Here is a 15,082-nt window from a genome sequence, read left to right on the forward strand (position 1 = left end):
GCCGCCGCCTTATATGGCCTCGGCGCCCCGCCCCCCGCGGCCGGGGCCACGCCCCGTATGCAAACGAGGGGGCGGGGCTAGCGCGCCGCCGCCACGCCCCCCCGCCGCCGCCGTTCCCACAGCCCCCCATTGAGGGGGGCGGGGTGGGGGGGGTCTTAAAGGGGCCGCGCGCGGAGGGGGGGGGGGTGTGCGCGTGCAACGTGCAACACGTGTGTGTGTGCGATGCGCACGGGGGTGTGCGTGCAACACGCAACATGCACCGTGTGTGTGTGTGCAACGTGCAACAAGCGTGTGCGTGTGATGTGCATGGGGGTGCGCGTGCAACACGCAGCATGCACCGTGTGTGTGTGCAACGTGCAACAAGCGTGTGCGTGTGATGTGCACGGGTGTGTCTGTGTGTGTGTGTGTGTGTGTGTGTGTGTGCAATGTGCACGGGGCGGGGGTGTGTGTGCAACACCGAACATGCACCACGTGTGCGCAAGGTGCGGCGAGTGTGAGCGCCCCGTGTGCCATGCGTGTGCACCGCGCCGTGTCCCCTGTCCTGTGTCCATGTCCATGTCCCCATCCCATGTCCCGTGTCCCCTGTCCCCATCCCCCGTCCCCTGTCTGTGTCCCCTGTCCCCGTCCCCTGTCCATGTCCCCTGTCCCCTGTCCCTTGTCCATGTCACCTGTCCCCATCCCATGAGCGTGTCCCCTGTCCGTGTCCCCTGTCCATGTCCCCGTTTGTGTCCCCTGTCCATGTTCCATGTCCGTGTCCCCTGTCCCTTGTCCGTGTCCCATGTCCGTGTCCCCTGTCCCGTGTCCCCTGTCCGTGTCCCCTGTCCGTGTCCCCTGTCACCGCCGGCCGCCCTTGGGCCCCGTCTCTCTTCACCTGCTCATTAACAGCCCCCCGGGGGGGGGCGTGGTCGATGAGGGGGCGTGGCCACCTAGGGGTGTGGCCGAAGGGGGCGTGGCTAGACAGGGGGCGGGGCCTGGGAGGGGAGGTGAACCGGGGTCAAGGGTGTGGGGAGAAACCAGCCCCCCCTCCCCCCCCGGGGGGGGCCCAGGCGTCCGGGCACCTCTCCTCTCCCCCCCCCCCGGGGGGGCCCAGGCGTCTGGGGAATGTGGCAGTCCCAGTCCCGCTCCCAGTCTGCCCAGTGCTGAACTGGTTGGACTGGTCTGGCCGCACGGGGAGAGGGCGATGGCGGGGGGGGGGGGGGGACAAGGTGCCCGGACGCCTGGGTCCCTTGGCAGGGGGGAGGGGCCCCGGATGCCTGGGTCCCTTGGAGGGGGGGGGTGCCCCGGACGCCTGGGCCCCATGGGGCCAGGTCCCACCTGTGACCCCCCCCCCAAGGGACCCAGGCATCCGGGTGCCCCCCACCCCGAGGGACCCAGGCAGGGTGTGGGGGGGGGGGCCCCGGACGCCTGGGCCCCGAGGGTCGCGCGGGGCCGCCGGCTCCCGGCTCCCCGGTAACGGCTGCGGCCCGGCCGGCAGCCGGAGCTGGCAGCGCCGGCGGGGCCTGTGCCAGGGCCGCCCGGACGCCTGGGCCCCCGCGCCGGGGGGGGGGGGGATTGGGGGGGCACCCAGATGCCTGGGCTCCCTGGGGATGGGGGGGGGCACCCGGATGCCTGGGTCCCCTGGAGGGGGGGCACCAGGACACCTGGGTCCCTGTGGGGGGGGGGGGACCAGGACACCTGGGTCCCTGGAGGGGGGGGCCAGACACCTAGATCTCGGGGGGGGGCACCCGGATGCCTGGGCCCCTGGAGGGGGGGGGCCCCCAGACGCCTGGGTCCCGGGAGAGCAGGAGCACCCGGATGCCTGGGTCCCTCGGGGGGGGGGCACCCGGACGCCTGGGCCCGGAGGCAGGGGGGGGCCCTGGCCACCCCCGGGGGGGGGGGATTTGGCTAATCCCGGGCAGGGCTAATCCCGCCGCGGCCGGTGCCGGTGCCAGGGAGCTGCGCAGGGAGCCGCCGGTGAGCGGGTGCCCGGACGCCGGGGCCCCCAGGGGTGGGGGGGACACCTGGGCCCCCCGGGGGCTGGGGGGGGCCAGGGGGAGCGGGGGCGGCCGGACGCCTGGGTCCCCTGGAGGGGGGGTGGGGGGGGGATCACCCAGACACCTGGGTCCCTCGGTGGGGGGGCGTCACCTGGATGCCTGGGTCCTTTGGGGGGGGGTCACCCGGACGCCTGGGTCCCCTGGGGGTGGGGGGTCACCTGGACGCCTGGGTCCCCTGTGGTGGGGGGGGTGGGAGCGGGGGGCACCCAGATGCCTGGGTCCCTGGGAGCGCCCGGATGCCTGGGTCCCTTGGGGGTGGGGGAGGGTGCCCCCTCCCTGGACACCTGGGCCCCCCCGGGGGCAGTGAGGCCTAGAGCCAGGAGCCCCCCGGACACCTGGGCCCCCCTGGGGTGGGGGATGGGTGAGAGGCCCCCCCCCCCCCAGATGCCTGGGTCCCTCAACCCTCTCCCACCCTCCTCCTCCTGACCCCCCCCTTCCTTCCCAGCATCCTTTGCAGTGCTGCCCTGCTGCAAAGCACTGTGGGTACAGCCGGACGGGGGGGCGGGGGGGCTCTCCCAGAATCCTTTGCAGCACAGTGCACAGGCAGAGGCTGCAGAGTGAGGGGGGGAGGGGACCCTTCCCAGGATCCCTTGCAGCCCCGGAGCATTGTGGGATGCCCCCCCATAGCGTGACAGCCCGGGGGGGGGGGGCAGCCCTCGCGCGAGAGGCCACGAAAGCGGCTTACGCACGAGTCCCACTGAGCCGCTTACCCCCCCCCCCGGCACTAATTATAGCGCAGGCCGCGCGGCGCTGGCCCTTTAAGACCCTTGGTGGGGGCGGGGTTAATCCCCAGGCACCCCTCCCCCACCCCGGCATGAGGGTCCTGGTGAAAATTCGGGGGGGGGGGTTTCCCCCATCCTCGTGCGTCGCACGAGGGCCACCGCCTGCCCTGCCCCCCCTTGGGGGGGCGTGGATGGGGATCCCCCATCCTCGTGCGTCGCACGGGGGCTCACCCCCACCTCCCCCCCCCCCCCCCGTGACAGCCCCGCCATGGACATCGGCGGCCTGGAGACGGTGGTGGCCAACTCGGCCTACGTGTCGGCCCGCGGCGGCGGCGGGGGGCCCGGCGACTCGGCCCGCGACAAGAAGCAGCGGGCCCTGCTCCGCCTGCCCCACATCTCCCAGTGCGAGGCGCTGCGGGCCCGCCTGGGCGGCCTGCCCCAAGATGGCGGCGCCCGCGGGGGCGGCCATGCTGGCGATGGCGGCGGCGGCGCCTCCTCCGCCGCCCCAGGGGGCGCCGGCTCCCACGGCGGCGCCGCGCCGCAGGACGGCGCCGCTCCGCGGGACGGCGCCGCCGCGCCGCAAGATGGCGGCGCCCACGGGGGCGGCCATCTTGAGGAGGAGACCAGCTTCCGCTCGCAGTGCCTGGAGCAGCCCATCGGGAAGCTGCTGTTCCAGCAGTTCCTGGCCGCCAGCGCCGAGTTCGCGCCGGCGGGGGCCCTGTGGGAGGCGGCGGAGGCCTACGAGCGCCTGGAGGCCGCCGAGCGCCCCGCCGCCGCCGCCGCCGCCCTGGCCCGCTTCTTCGGGCCGGCGGGGCCGCAGCGCTGCCCCTTCCTGAGCGCCGAGGCGGCGGCGGCGGCGGCGGCGCCGGGGGGGCCGCCGGGGGCGCTGGGGCCGGCGCGGCGGCAGGCGCTGGCCTTCCTGGAGGCGCGGGCCTGGGCGCCGTACCGCGCCTCGGCCCACTTCGCCCGCTTCGCCCAGTTCAAGTGGCTGGAGGGGCGGGCGGGCGGCGGCGAGGCCTTCCGCGACTTCCGGGTGCTGGGCCGCGGCGGCTTCGGGGAGGTCTGCGCCTGCCAGCGCCGCGCCACCGGCCGCATGTTCGCCAACAAGCGCCTCAACAAGAAGCGCCTCAAGAAGCGCCGCGGCTACGAGGTGGGGGCGGGTCACGGTGGGGGACGCCTGGGCCCCTCCGGGGGCGGGGCTGGATGCCTGGGCCCCTCGGCGGGGGGGGGTATGGGGGTGCCCGGATGCCTGGGCCCCTTGGCAGGGACAGGAGGGGAGGCCCGGACGCCTGGGCCCCGCAGTATGGGGGGATATGGGGGGATATGGGGGTGCCCCGGACACCTGGGCCCCTTGGCGTGCGGGTGATATGGGGGGGGTTCTGGGGGCACCCGGACACCTGGGCCCCTTGGTGTGGGGAGGATATGGGAGAATATGGGTGTGGCCCGGACACCTGGGCCCCTTGGCAGGGAGGGGATGGGGGCTGGACGCCTGGGCCCCTCGGCGTGGGGCGGGGGGGGGCCGGATGCCTGGGCCCCTCAGTGTGGGGGTATATGGGGGGATGTGGGGGTGCCAGGACGCCTGGGCCCCTCGGTGTGGGGGAGGATATGGGGGAGCCCCAGATGCCTGGGCTCCTCAGCATGGGGGGGATTATGGGGGGGGGGTATGGGGGTACCTGGACACCTGGGCCCCTTGGTGGGGAGGGGAGGGGAGGCCCGGACACCTGGGCCCCTTGGCATCAGGGGGGATATGGTGGGGGTATGGGGGTGCCTGGACGCCTGGGCCCCTTGGTGTGGGGAGGATATGGGGGGATATGGGGGTGCCCGGACACCTGGGCCCCCTGGGCGGGGGGTGAGGGGGGCTCCACCAGCCCCATCCCATCAGCCAGGGCCCCTCTGCCTCCCTCCTCCCGCCCGTCCGCGGGCCACGCATGCGCTCAGCGTGTTCTTAGCGTGTTCTTAGCGTGTTCCTGGCGTGTTCTTGGCGTGTGGGGCAGGCGGCGCTGGTGGAGAAGCGGATCCTGGCGCGGGTGCAGAGCCGCTTCATCGTGGCGCTGGCCTGCGCCTTCCAGACCAAGACCGACCTCTGCCTCGTCATGACGCTCATGAACGGCGGCGACCTCCGGTGAGCGCACGCGTGTGGCCCCTGCCGCACACGCCAAGCACACGCCAAGCACATGCCAAGCACATGCGGGGCCCGTGGACCCTGGGGGTCCCCACTGCCGTGACGCCCCGGAGCTGCCCCAGCCCTGGTCCAGCCTGCACGGCACGTTCCCCTGCCCTTAGCATGTGCTTAGCATGTTTTTAGCATGTGCTTAGCGTGTGGGTGGCGTGGGCAGCGCTATGTGCCGTGGGTATTGCGGGTGCAACACGTATGGGGAGAGGCACGGCTCCCCCCGGCCACATGTGCCTGGTGGTGTGTTGCCATGTCCTTAGCGTGTGCGTGGCGGTTCCCATGTCCTTGGCATGTGCACAGTCATTCCTGTGTCCTTGGCATGTGCGTGGCGGTTCCCGCACCCCGGCATCCCCGTGGCATCCCCGCGGTGTCCCCGTGGCGTGTCCGTGGCCTGTGGCGCTGACGGTGCGGCTGTAGGTACCACGTGTACCACGTGGACGAGGCCAACCCCGGCTTCCCCGAGCCCCGTGCCCAGTGTCCGCGTGTCCGCGGTGTCCCCGTGGTGTCCCCGTGTCTGTGGTGTCCCCACGGTGTCCCCGTGGCCGTGGCGCTGACGGTGCGGCTGTAGGTACCACGTGTACCACGTGGACGAGGCCAACCCCGGCTTCCCAGAGCCGCGCTCCCGGCATCCCCACGGTGTCCCCGTGTCCGTGGTGTCCCCGCGGTGTCCCCGTGGTGTCCCCGTGTCACCATAGTGTCCCTGTGGTGTCCCCGTGTCTGTGACATCCCCACGGTGTCCTCGTGTCCGCGGCACTGACAGTGCGGCTGTAGGTACCACGTGTACCACGTGGACGAGGCCAACCCTGGCTTCCCGGAGCCCCGTGCCCAGTGTCCCCGTGTCCGCGGTGTCCCTGTGGTGTCCCTGTGTCTGTGACATCCCCACGGTGTCCCCATGCCTGTGGCGCTGACGCTGCGGCTGTAGGTACCACGTGTACCACGTGGACGAGGCCAACCCCGGCTTCCCGGAGCCGCGTGCCCAGTGTCCCCGTGTCCGCGGTGTCCCCGCGGTGTCCCCGTGTCTGTGACATCCCCACGGTGTCCCCGTGCCCGTGGCGCTGACGCTGCGGCTGTAGGTACCACGTGTACCACGTGGACGAGGCCAACCCCGGCTTCCCGGAGCCGCGTGCCCAGTGTCCCCGTGTCCGCGGTGTCCCCGCGGTGTCCCCATGTCTGTGGTGTCCCCACGGTGTCCCCGTGCCCGTGGCGCTGACGCTGCGGCTGTAGGTACCACGTGTACCACGTGGACGAGGCCAACCCCGGCTTCCCGGAGCCGCGTGCCCAGTGTCCCCGTGTCCGCGGTGTCCCCGCGGTGTCCCCGTGTCTGTGACATCCCCACGGTGTCCCCGTGGCCGTGGCGCTGACGCTGCGGCTGTAGGTACCACGTGTACCACGTGGACGAGGCCAACCCCGGCTTCCCGGAGCCGCGTGCCCAGTGTCCCCGTGTCCGTGGTGTCCCCGCGGTGTCCCCGTGTCTGTGACATCCCCACGGTGTCCCCGTGGCCGTGGCGCTGACGCTGCGGCTGTAGGTACCACGTGTACCACGTGGACGAGGCCAACCCCGGCTTCCCGGAGCCGCGTGCCCAGTGTCCCCGTGTCCGCGGTGTCCCCGCGGTGTCCCCGTGTCTGTGACATCCCCACGGTGTCCCCGTGGCCGTGGCGCTGACGCTGCGGCTGTAGGTACCACGTGTACCACGTGGACGAGGCCAACCCCGGCTTCCCGGAGCCGCGTGCCCAGTGTCCCCGTGTCCGCGGTGTCCCCGCGGTGTCCCCGTGTCTGTGACATCCCCACGGTGTCCCCGTGGCCGTGGCGCTGACGCTGCGGCTGTAGGTACCACGTGTACCACGTGGACGAGGCCAACCCCGGCTTCCCGGAGCCGCGTGCCCAGTGTCCCCGTGTCCGCGGTGTCCCCGCGGTGTCCCCGTGTCTGTGACATCCCCACGGTGTCCCCGTGCCCGTGGCGCTGACGGTGCGGCTGTAGGTACCACGTGTACCACGTGGACGAGGCCAACCCCGGCTTCCCGGAGCCGCGTGCCCAGTGTCCCCGTGTCCGCGGTGTCCCCGCGGTGTCCCCGTGTCTGTGACATCCCCACGGTGTCCCCGTGGCCGTGGCGCTGACGCTGCGGCTGTAGGTACCACGTGTACCACGTGGACGAGGCCAACCCCGGCTTCCCGGAGCCGCGTGCCCAGTGTCCCCGTGTCCGCGGTGTCCCCGCGGTGTCCCCGTGTCTGTGACATCCCCACGGTGTCCCCGTGGCCGTGGCGCTGACGCTGCGGCTGTAGGTACCACGTGTACCACGTGGACGAGGCCAACCCCGGCTTCCCGGAGCCGCGTGCCCAGTGTCCCCGTGTCCGCGGTGTCCCCGCGGTGTCCCCGTGTCTGTGACATCCCCACGGTGTCCCCGTGCCCGTGGCGCTGACGGTGCGGCTGTAGGTACCACGTGTACCACGTGGACGAGGCCAACCCCGGCTTCCCGGAGCCGCGTGCCCAGTGTCCCCGTGTCCGCGGTGTCCCCGCGGTGTCCCCGTGTCTGTGGTGTCCCCGCGGTGTCCCCGTGTCCGCGGCACTGACGGTGCGGCTGTAGGTACCACGTGTACCACGTGGACGAGGCCAACCCCGGCTTCCCGGAGCCGCGCGCCGTCTTCTACGCGGCGCAGATCCTCTGCGGCCTGGAGCACCTGCACCAGCGTCGCATCGTCTACCGCGACCTCAAGCCCGAGAACGTGCTGCTGGACGACGCCGGTGCCCCGCGGGGGGACACGGGGACATGGGGGGACACGGGGACATGGGGGGACACGGGACATTGGGGGGACATGGGGGGACCCGGGGGGACACGGGGACACGGGGGGGACACGGGGACATTGGGGGGACACGGGGGGACATGGGGACACAGGGGGACACAGGACATGAGGGGACACCACGATACAGGGACACAGGGGACACAGACGTGGGGACATGGGGGGACAGGGGAACACTGCAATATGGAGACATGGGGAGACATAAGGGGACATGGGACATGGGGGGACACCACAATACAGGGACATGGGGAGACATGGGGTGACACGGGGAGACATGGGGGGACATGGGGACATGAACAGACATGGTGACATGTGGACACAGGGGACACAGACACGCGGACACGGGGGGACACAGGGGACACGGGGACACAAATGGACATGGGGACATGGAGGGACAGGGGGACACTGATACGGGGACATGGGACACAAGGGGACATGGGGACACGGGGACATGGGACAGGGGGACATGGGGGGGCATGGGGACACAGACATGGTGACATGGGGAGACAGGGGACAGACACAGGGACACAGGGGACATGGGGGGACACGGGGACACAAACAGACATGGTGACATGTGGACATGGGACACACACAGGGACACAGGGGACATGAGGGGACATGGGGGGACATGGGGGATATGGGGGAACAAGGGGACAGGGGGACACGGGGGGACACAGCACATGGGGGGACACCATGGTACAGGGACATGGGGGGACACAGGGGACATGGGGACATGAACAGACATGGTGACATGCGGACACAGGGGACACAGACATGGGGACATGGGGGGACATGAGGACACGGGGACACAGGGACATGGGGGGACACGGGGGGCACGGGATGTGGGGGGACACCACGATACAGGGACACAGAGGGGCACGGGGCATGGAGGGACATGGGGGCCATGGGGACATGGAGGGACATGGGGGACATGGGGGACATGGGGGGACATGGGGGCCATGGGGGGACACAAGGGACACAGGGACATGAACAGACATGGTGACATGCGGACACAGGGGACGCAGACACGGGGACATGGGGGGACATGGGGACACAAGTGGACATGCAGACACAGGGGACACAGACATGGGGACACGGGGGGACACGGGGACACAAACAGACATGGGGAAATGGGTGACAGACATGGGGACACGGGGACAGGGGGACAGTGTGATACGGGGACATGGGGGGACATGGGGACATGGGGGGACACAGGAACATGGGGACATGGGAAATGGGGGACATGGGGGGACACAAGGGGACATGGGACAAGGGGGGACATGGGGGACATGGGGGGAGACGGGGGCCCGAGGGGACCCGCGGGGTGACGGGGACCCGCAGGGCACGTGCGTCTCTCCGACATGGGCCTGGCCGTGGAGCTCAAGGAGGGACAGACCAAAACCCGGGGGTACGCGGGGACCCCAGGTACGGGGACACGGGGGGACACGGGGGACACAGGGACATGGGGGACACAGAGAGACACAGGGGGACATGGGGGACACGGGGGACAAAGGGGGACATGGGGGACACAGAGACATGGGGACACAGGGACATGGGGGACATGGAGGGACACACGGACACGGGGACATGGGGGACACGGCGGGGACACAGGGATACGGGGGGACATGGGGGGGGCCCCAGGATGGGGAGTGGGAGGGCGGCACTTGCCCCCGGACGCCGGGGTCCCTGGGACGGTGCCACCCTGGGTCGTGGCCACCCGGACGCCTGGGCCCCCGGGTCCTGGATGCTGGGCCCTGGGTCCCGGACACCTGGGCCCTTGGGTGCCGCTGCTGGGGTGCTGGGTGGGCTCCCCGGACGCCTGGGCCCGCTCAGGGTTCCCAGCACCCCCGGACGCCTGGGCCCCGGGTCCCGGCCGCCGCGGTCCCTGGGTGGGCTCCCCGGACGCCTGGGCCCGCGCAGGGTTCATGGCGCCGGAGCTGCTGCGGGACGAGGAGTACGACTGGAGCGTCGACTACTTCACGCTGGGCGTCACCATCTACGAGATGATCGCGGCCAAGGGGCCCTTCCGCAGCCGCGGCGAGCAGGTGCCCCCGCACGCCGGGGCCCCCAGTGCTCCCAGTGCCCCCCCAGTGCCCCCAGTGTCACCGGTGCTCCCGGTGCTCCCAGTGCCCCCAGTGCTCCCGGTGCTCCCAGCAACCCCAGTGCCCCCAGTTCCCCTGGTGCCCCCAGTGCTCCCAGTGCTCTCAGCAACCCCAGTGCTCCCAGGGCCCCCAGCGCTCCCAGTGCTCCCAGTGCCCCCCCCAGTGCTCCCAGTGCTCCCAGCGCCCCCCCCCCCAGTGCCCCCAGTGCTGCCGGTGCCCCCAGTGCTCTCAGCAACCCCAGTGCTCCCAGTGCTCCAAGGGCCCTCAGTGCTCCCAGTGCTCCCAGTGTCCCCCCCAGTGCCCCCAGTGCTCCCAGTGCCCCCCCCAGTGCTCCCAGTGCTCCCAGTGCCCCTCCCCCCAGTGCCCCCAGTGCTGCCGGTGCCCCCAGTGCTCTCAGCAACCCCAGTGCTCCCAGTGCTCCAAGGGCCCTCAGTGCTCCCAGTGCTCCCAGTGCCCCCCCCCAGTGCCCCCAGTGCTCCCAGCGCCCCCCTAGTGCCCCCAGTGCCCCCAGTGTCACCAGTGCGCCCAGTGCGCCCAGTGCTCCCAGCAACCCCAGTGCCCCCGGTGCCCCCGGTGCCTCCAGTGCTCCCAGCAACCCCAGTGCTCCCAGTGTTGTGTCCATGTCCCCCTGTCCCCACACCCCCCTGGCACTGTTGTGTCCCCTGTCCCCATGGCCCCGTGCATCGTCCCCATGTCCCTGTGTGTTGTCCCCTGTCCCTGTGCATCATCCCACGTCCCCGTGCATCACCCCACGTCCCCGTGCACGGTCCCTGTGTCCTGTGCATTGTCCCCATGCATCGTCCCCACGTCCTTGTGCATGGCCCCGTGTCCCTGTGCGTCACCCCACGTCCCCATGCATCGCCCCACGGCCCCGCGCATCATCCCTTGTCCCTGCGCCTTGTCCCCAAGTCCCCATGCATCGCCCTGGGGACCCTCTCATTGCCCCGGTGCATCACCCCATGGCCCCGTGCTTCGTCCCTGTGTCCCATGCCTGGTCCCCGTGTCCTGCACAGTGTCCCTGTGCGTCACCCCATGTCCCCGTGCATCGCCCCACGGCCCCGTGCATCATCCCTGTGCATTGCCCTGTGTCCCTGTGCGTCACCCCATGTCCCCGTGCATCACCCCACGTCCCTGTGCATCGTCCCCTGGCCCCATGCACGGTCCCCGTGTCCTGTGCATCGTCCCCGTGCATCACCCCACGTCCCCATGCATCACCCCACGTCCCCGTGCATCGCCCCGTGTCCCTGTGCATCGCCCTGTGTCCCCGTGCACGGTCCCCGTGTCCTGTGCATCGTCCCTGTGCATCGTCCCACGTCCCCGTGCATCATCCCCGTGTCCCCGTGCATCCCCCCGTGTCCCCGTGCATCGCCCTGTGTCCCCATGCACGGTCCCCGTGTCCTGTGCATCGTCCCCATGCATCACCCCACGTCCCCGTGCATCGCCCTGTGTCCCCATGCACGGTCCCCGTGTCCTGTGCATCGTCCCCGTGCATCGTCCCCATGTCCCCGTGCACAGTCCCCGTGTCCTGTGCATCGCCCCGTGCGTCACCCCACGTCCCCGTGCATCGCCCCCGCGTCCCCGTGCATCGCCCCGCGTCCCCGCGCGCGGGGTGCCCGGCCGTCACGGCGTCCCCGCAGGTGGCCAACGAGGAGGTGACGCGGCGGGTGCTGCAGGACCCGGTGAGCTACTCGGAGCGGTTCAGCGCGGCGGCGCGGGCGGCCTGCGAGGGGCTGCTGGCCAAGGACCCCGGCGCCCGCCTGGGCTTCAGCGGCTCCGACTGCGCCCAGCTCAAGGGGCACCCGCTCTTCGCCGGCCTCAACTGGGGCCGCCTGGAGGCAGGTAACCCCCCCCCCCGAACCCGGGGGTCCTGAACCCGAAACGGGGGTCTCGAACCTGAAACGGGGGTCTCGAACCTGAAACGGGGGGTCCTGAACCCGAAATGGGGGTCTCGAACCTGAAATGGGGGGTCTGAACCTGAAACGGGGGTCTTGAACCTGAAATGGGGGTCCTGAACCCGAAACGGGGGTCTCGAACCTGAAATGGGGGGTCTGAACCTGAAACGGGGGTCTGAACCCGAAACGGGGGGTCTGAACCCGAAACGGGGGTCTCGAACCTGAAATGGGGGGTCTGAACCCGAAACGGGGGGTCTGAACCTGAAACGGGGGTCTCGAACCTGAAACGGGGGGTCTGAACCTGAAATGGGGGTCTTGAACCTGAAACGGGGGGTCTGAACCCAAAACGGGGGTCCTGAATCCACTGGGTGTACCAGGGATACCTGAGGAGTACTTGGGAGACCCTGGGGGGTACCTGGGAGTACTGGGGGGGACTGGGAAATCCCTGGGGAGTACCCAGGAGTACTTGGGAGCACCAAGGGGATACCTGGGAGTCCCTTGGGGGGTACCAGGGATACCTGGGGGTACCAGGGAGTAGCCAGGAGTACTCGGGAGTACCTGGGAGTACTCAGGGGGTACCGGGGAGTCCCTGGGGGCATCAGGTATACCCGGGGGTACCTGGGAGTACTCAGGGGGTACCGGGGAGTCCCTGGGGGCATCAGGTATACCCGGGGGTACCTGGGAGTACTCAGGGGGTACCGGGGAGTCCCTGGGGGCATCAGGTATACCCGGGGGTACCTGGGAGTACTCAGGGGGTACCGGGGAGTCCCTGGGGGCATCAGGTATACCCGGGGGTACCTGGGAGTACTCAGGGGGTACCGGGGAGTCCCTGGGGGCATCAGGTATACCCGGGGGTACCCAGGAGCACGGGGGGGGCACCAGGGAGTCCCTGGGGGCATCAGGTATACCCGGGGGTACCTGGGAGTACTCAGGGGGTGCCGGGGAGTCCCTGGGGGCATCAGGTATACCCGGGGGTACCTGGGAGTACTCAGGGGGTACCGGGGAGTCCCTGGGGGCATCAGGTATACCCGGGGGGTACCTGGGAGTACTCAGGGGGTACTGGGGAGTCCCTGGGGGCATCAGGTATACCCGGGGGTACCTGGGAGTACTCAGGGGGTACTGGGGAGTCCCTGGGGGCATCAGGTATACCCGGGGGTACCCAGGAGCACGGGGGGGTACCGGGGAGTCCCTGGGGGCATCAGGTATACCCGGGGGTACCTGGGAGTACTCAGGGGGTACCGGGGAGTCCCTTGGGGGGCATCAGGTATACCCGGGGGTACCCAGGAGCACCAGAGGGGCACCAGGGAGTCCCTGGGGGCATCAGGTATACCCGGGGGTACCCAGGAGCACGGGGGGGTACCGGGGAGTCCCTGGGGGCATCAGGTATACCCGGGGGTACCTGGGAGTACTCAGGGGGTACCGGGGAGTCCCTGGGGGCATCAGGTATACCCGGGGGTACCTGGGAGTACTCAGGGGGTACCGGGGAGTCCCTGGGGGCATCAGGTATACCCGGGGGTACCTGGGAGTACTCAGGGGGTACCGGGGAGTCCCTGGGGGCATCAGGTATACCCGGGGGGACCCAGGAGCACCGGGGGGGGTACCGGGGAGTCCCTGGGGGCATCAGGTATACCCAGGGGGTACCCAGACGCACCGGGGCGTGGGGGGTTGGGGGCACCGGGAAGCCGCCGGGAGCATCACGGGGGCGGCGGGGGCCGGGGGGTCCGCGCAGGGCTGGTGGAGCCGCCGTTCGTGCCGGACCCGCGGCGGGTGTACGCCAAGGACCTGGGCGAGGTGGGGGCCTTCTCGTCGGTGCGCGGCGTGGAGCTGGACGGGGGGGACGAGGCGCTGTGCGCCGCCTTCGCCTCGGGCACCGTGCCGGCCGCCTGGCAGCAGGAGCTCATCGACACCGGCATCTTCGCCGAGCTCAACGTCTGGGGCCCCCCCGGGGCGCTGCCCCCCGACCTGGACCCCCGCGCCGGGCCCGCCGCCCGCTCCGCCACCTGCCGCCTCCTCTGAGCGCCCCCCCCCCCGATAAAAGGGGGGGAGACACCCACCCCGGGGTCATCCCCCCCCCCCCCCCAGAATGGGGAAATCCAAAGGGGGACCCCAAAAAGGGGAGGAGACACCCCAACGCGGGGAGACATAAAGAGGACCCCCAAAAATGGGGGCAGGAGACCCCCACCCCAGGGTGACCCCCCCCCCCAGTATGGGGAAATCCAAAGGGGGACCCCCAAAAATGGGGGGGGGACACCCCAACATGGGGAAACACAAAGAGGAGGGGTCCCAAAATGAGGGGGGGGACCCCCTAGGAGCACCCCCCCAATATGGGGAAACACAAAGGGGACCCCCAAAAATGGGGGGAGACCCCCCCCACGCCAGGGTGACCTCCCCCAGTATGGGGAAATCCAAAGGGGACACCCAAAAATGGGGGGAGACCCCCACCCCAGGGTGACCCCCCCCCAGTATGGGGAAATCCAAAGGGGGACCCCCAAAAATGGGGGGGACACCCCAACATGGGGAAACACAAGGAGGAGGGGTCCCAAAATGAGGGGGGGGGACCCCCTAGGAGCACCCCCCAATATGGGGAAACACAAAGGGGACCCCCAAAAATGGGGGGAGACCCCCACCCCAGGGTGACCTCCCCCAATATGGGGAAACACAAAGGGGACCCCCCAAAAATGGGAGGAGACCCCCCCCACGCCAGGGTCACCCCCCACCCCCAAAGTGGGGAAATCCAAAGGGGACCCCCCCAAAATGGGACCCCCCCAAGTACCCTAACCATGGGGACCCCCCCCGGGGATCGCAGAAATGGGGGGGAGCCCCATGGGGACCCCCAGAAATGGGGGGAGCCCCCTAAGTATCTCCCAAAATGGGGAACCCCCCCATAGGGACCCCGAAAATGGGGAGACACCCCCCCACCCCCCCAAAATGGGGGATGGGGCCCCCCAAAATGGATGGGGCCCCTCCAAGCGCCCCCAAAATGGGCCCCCCCCATGGGGACCCCCAAAAGCCCCCCCCAGGTCGCCCCCAAACCGGGGGGACCCTCCAGGGACGCCCAGCCAAAGGGGGGCACCTGGGGACCCTCAAACCCAGGGGATTCGCCCCCAAAAAGGGACCCCCCCCCTTCCAGGCCCTCTGCAAATCTCAGGGACACCCCAAAAACGGGACAACCCCCCCCGGGGGGGCACCCAAAACTCAGGGACACCCTGAAACAGGGGCCCAGGTGTCCGGGCCCCCCCCCCAATAAATTGTGGTTGTTGCTGCCCTGTGTGAGGCGCCTGGTGTGTTGGGGACCCCCCCCCCCCAGGGCCCCCCATGTCCCCAAGGCCCCCATGTGTCCCATGTCCCCAAGGTCCCCCCATG

The 15,082-nt window shown here is 70.5% G+C and overlaps 1 protein-coding gene across 1 annotated transcript; it reads left to right on the top strand.

The window, feature by feature from the left end:
- Window positions 1-3,023: 3,023 nt before the first annotated feature.
- On the top strand, window positions 3,024-14,981 carry GRK1 (G protein-coupled receptor kinase 1). Its single transcript, XM_064501146.1, has 8 exons — window positions 3,024-3,183; window positions 3,265-3,905; window positions 4,750-4,877; window positions 7,512-7,669; window positions 9,067-9,150; window positions 9,646-9,770; window positions 11,465-11,666; window positions 13,449-14,981. The coding sequence occupies exons 1-8, from the start codon at window positions 3,024-3,026 to the stop codon at window positions 13,733-13,735; spliced, it is 1,785 nt and encodes a 594-aa protein (XP_064357216.1). The 3' UTR covers window positions 13,736-14,981.
- Window positions 14,982-15,082: the final 101 nt, after the last annotated feature.

Source organism: Dromaius novaehollandiae, chromosome 32 (assembly GCF_036370855.1).
Source record: "Dromaius novaehollandiae isolate bDroNov1 chromosome 32, bDroNov1.hap1, whole genome shotgun sequence".
NCBI lineage: Eukaryota > Metazoa > Chordata > Aves > Casuariiformes > Dromaiidae > Dromaius > Dromaius novaehollandiae.